The 3202-nt window shown below is 51.2% G+C and overlaps 1 protein-coding gene across 1 annotated transcript; it reads right to left on the bottom strand.

The window, feature by feature from the left end:
- Nucleotides 1-1738: 1738 nt before the first annotated feature.
- Nucleotides 1739-2519, bottom strand: LOC147644265 (uncharacterized). The gene has a single exon (XM_086829480.1). It carries the CDS (start codon nt 2517-2519, stop codon nt 1965-1967), a length of 555 nt encoding a protein of 184 aa, XP_086685606.1. The 3' UTR covers nt 1739-1964.
- Between the last annotated feature and the right edge of the window lie 683 nt (nt 2520-3202).

Below are 3202 nucleotides of genomic sequence, written 5' to 3'. Positions count from 1 at the left end.
GCGGGGCATGAGCGCATTGCACCCACTGCCCCCGCACTCGCTGCCCGTTGCATCCGTGTCAGCTTCGTTCTGTTGTAAGCCCTAGTTAGTGCCGGCCATCATACTAGGGCTCCGTATGTAAGAATTGGTCGTACCACTGCAGTGTAGAGCCATAAAATTATCTTTGGGTGCAGTCCCCATTTGTTCCCAAACATTTTCCTGCAGGAGTAGAATACAATGCTTACTTTCCTTACTCTTTCTGCAATGTTTTCTTTCCATGAGAGCTTTTTATCCAGAATACCCCCTAGATACTTCGCTCTCTCCGCTAGTTTTAGCTCCATGCCGTTAATACTGGGCATGTTGAAGGGTGGTATCTTAGTTCTTCGCGTGAAGAGCATAAGTTCCATTTTAGTGGGGTTGATACCTAGTCCGCAGGTTTTTGCCCATTTGTTTAATCGACCTAGCGCACCCGTCATTATTTCGCTAATAACGTCAGGGTATGGTCCTGATACTAGCAGTACTACGTCGTCCGCATATGCAACTGCTCTAACTCCACCAGTATTGAGATCTGTCAATATGGCGTTCATATTTGTGAGCCAGAGTTGGGGCGATAATACCCCGCCCTGAGGTGTGCCTCTCTTCACAGTTCGCGTGAGGTGAGTGCCACTCAGTTCGGCTGTGGTCGTCCTGCTCTTTAGCATGACCTGCGATACGCATACTGCGTATCCGAGAGTTGATGTCCTTCTAGAGACTCTCGGATGTGGACGTCCAGGAGTCTCTCTAGTGTCTTCAGTGCGAAGGAGGTGAGACTTATCTGTATATAATCCTTTGCTAGTATATGCCCCCTTCTACCCGTTTTCGGTATGAAAATGACTTTAGCCTCTCTCCACAGCAGTGGGATGTGCGTCAGTCTTAAACAAGCTTCGTAAATGGCTTTTAGCCATTTGCAAATGCTATCCTTGGCTGATTATAGCATTGCCGGTATTAAGCCGTCTGGGCCCGGGCTTTTATACTTATTGAAAGAATCTATTGCCCACTGAATTCGCTCAGTGGTATTTATATCTTTCGTTGGCGTGTCCATTTGAGAGCTCGTTCCCTCCTCGGGTTCCGAGCTCACGCTTGGGCTTCCTGGGAAGTGGGTGTCAACTAGTAGCTCTAGTGACTCCTCAATTGTCGTCGTAGCAGAGCCGTCTGCTCTGTTCATCAGGGTAGGGCTTATGTGCCCTTTGGCGAGGATTTTGCTTACTCTCGCCGTGTCCTTTATGCCTCCCAGTGACTCGCAGTAGTTTTGCCAGGACTCTTTCTTGGCCTTGTATACTGCCTTCTTGTAAATTTTTTGTGCCTCTTTGTATGTTCCCCAATCCCGGGTTACATAGCTGTGGTTAAAGGACTTTCTCGCGCTCTTTCTGTGCTCGCTTAATTCCTTTGTGCACCACAGTGGGTATTGCTTCTTCGAGAATGTTAGTTTACAAGTCTCTTTGAAGGCGTTGTTCAGAATATTATTTAGGTCCTCAACCTCCTTGTCAAGTGCCTTTGCTGTGGATATAGTCTTGAAATTGTTCCGATCCGTCTTACGGGGGTTCCTTCTTGGCACCTGTTTCTTAACTGGTGTCGTTATTTCAAAGAAAATGTACCTATGGTCTGAGAAGGACTGTTCTGTCGATACCCTCCAGTTCTCGACCCTGTTATTGTTCTGCTCTATATGTAATGTTAGGTCTAACACCTCTTCCCAACCTTCAAAATTTTCCGTACTCGGAAAGATGAAGGTCGGCGTATTACCCTTATTACATATTGTTACGTTTCTACAAATAATATTGTCAATGAGTGACTCACCTCTTTCGTTAGTCTCCGAACTCCCCCAGAGCGTGTGCCTCGCCATTGCAGCAGCTTGACTACCGGCTCAGGCGGGGCCGGCTCGTCATGGGCTATGTACGCCGATGTTATGATGACTCAACTCCCATCCGCAGCCACGAATCTGGCCACTGCTAGGTCAGGTGTGCTGAGATTGGGACAGAGAAAAGCTTTAAAGTGATTCCATCCTTCCTGATTCCGTACCGGACCTTGTGATCCTTTGCCTCCAGCTGGGGCAGACAGCGCTGGTTGATCAGCAGGCGGAAAGGCTGGCTCGCCTTCATTTCCTGCTCTGCTCTGAGGATGGTCCAGTCCTCTGTATGGATGTCTGGGTTCTGGGCCTTCAGACAGGCGATCACCCTAGCATGGTCAGTTTGGCCCTTTGGTAACCAGATGCGAGCTCTGGGTCTCCTTGGGATCTCCCTGGCGTGGACTAGCCTAATCTTAAGGCCAATCCATGTGTCGCTGATCTTAGCCACCCACTCCGCCAGGAAGCTTCGGGAGAACCTGTCGTCGCACCTGATGACCCGGTGCCCTCTGACCACGTCTGAGGAGTCGAAGGAGGGGATGGGGCCGGTCGGCATGCTAACCAACCTGTCGGTCACCATGTCGGCCAATTTGGCCTCGAACTCCTCCCACTTCTCCGACAGCAGGCGACCGTCGTCATGGAGCTCGTCCACCAGTGCCATAGCCAGACTGTCTCTGGCCACCTCGCTAAATTTCTTTGCCTGGCTGACAAAGTTAGTCGCACGCGGCTTACCCTGTGGATCCTTCGCTCTCTTAGGTGCGCGACCAGTCTCGGCTTCTGCATCTCCTTCTCGTCCTTCGTTGACAGTTTTTGGGGTTTGTCCTCTCCCAGGAGTTCCGAAGCTCGGTTTGATTTATTCATCTCGATTCATGAACGCCCGCTTTGTTCTACCTGGCAAGCGCAGCGGGCCAGAGGGGGTTTGGGGCTTTGAAAGCAGGTCGACCGCAGCTTCGCCCCAAAGCTGCGGCAAGGCCACTTACGACCCAGGGTTGCCTGGCCCTGGGAAGGCTCCGTGCAGACACAGCTGCGAACCTGGAAGTCAGTGTGCACGGGTCGCATCACACACCTGACTTAAGGGGAGGCTGACTAAAGACTTGCCTAAGTCCGCCCGACTAAAATTGGTCAGCATCCCCGGTCGAGCCTCGACTGGGGACCTGCTTCCAGCCGCCCTCGCTTGGAGAGAATAGTCGCACTACCGATGGTGTATACAGTTACGGCAGATGACACAGTCATCCGTTGATCCCCCTGTGCACCCAATCGGATGACGGCCGTCTTTGGTGAAACGCCTGTAATACCCTGTCATGCCCAAAAAGGAACGTAGGTCCTTTAACGTTTTTGGTACTG

This window comes from Drosophila serrata, unplaced genomic scaffold (assembly GCF_035046125.1).
Source record: "Drosophila serrata isolate PLE 108 unplaced genomic scaffold, ASM3504612v1 contig_208, whole genome shotgun sequence".
In the NCBI taxonomy this organism is placed as follows: Eukaryota; Metazoa; Arthropoda; class Insecta; order Diptera; family Drosophilidae; genus Drosophila; species Drosophila serrata.
Note: the sequence above shows the minus strand (reverse complement) of the source record. Positions and strands in the feature narration are given on the sequence as shown.

Excerpts from the sequence above, each read along its gene's own strand:
- LOC147644265 (XM_086829480.1), bottom strand. The coding sequence starts at position 2,519 with ATGGCACTGGTGGACGAGCTCCATGACGACGGTCGCCTGCTGTCGGAG.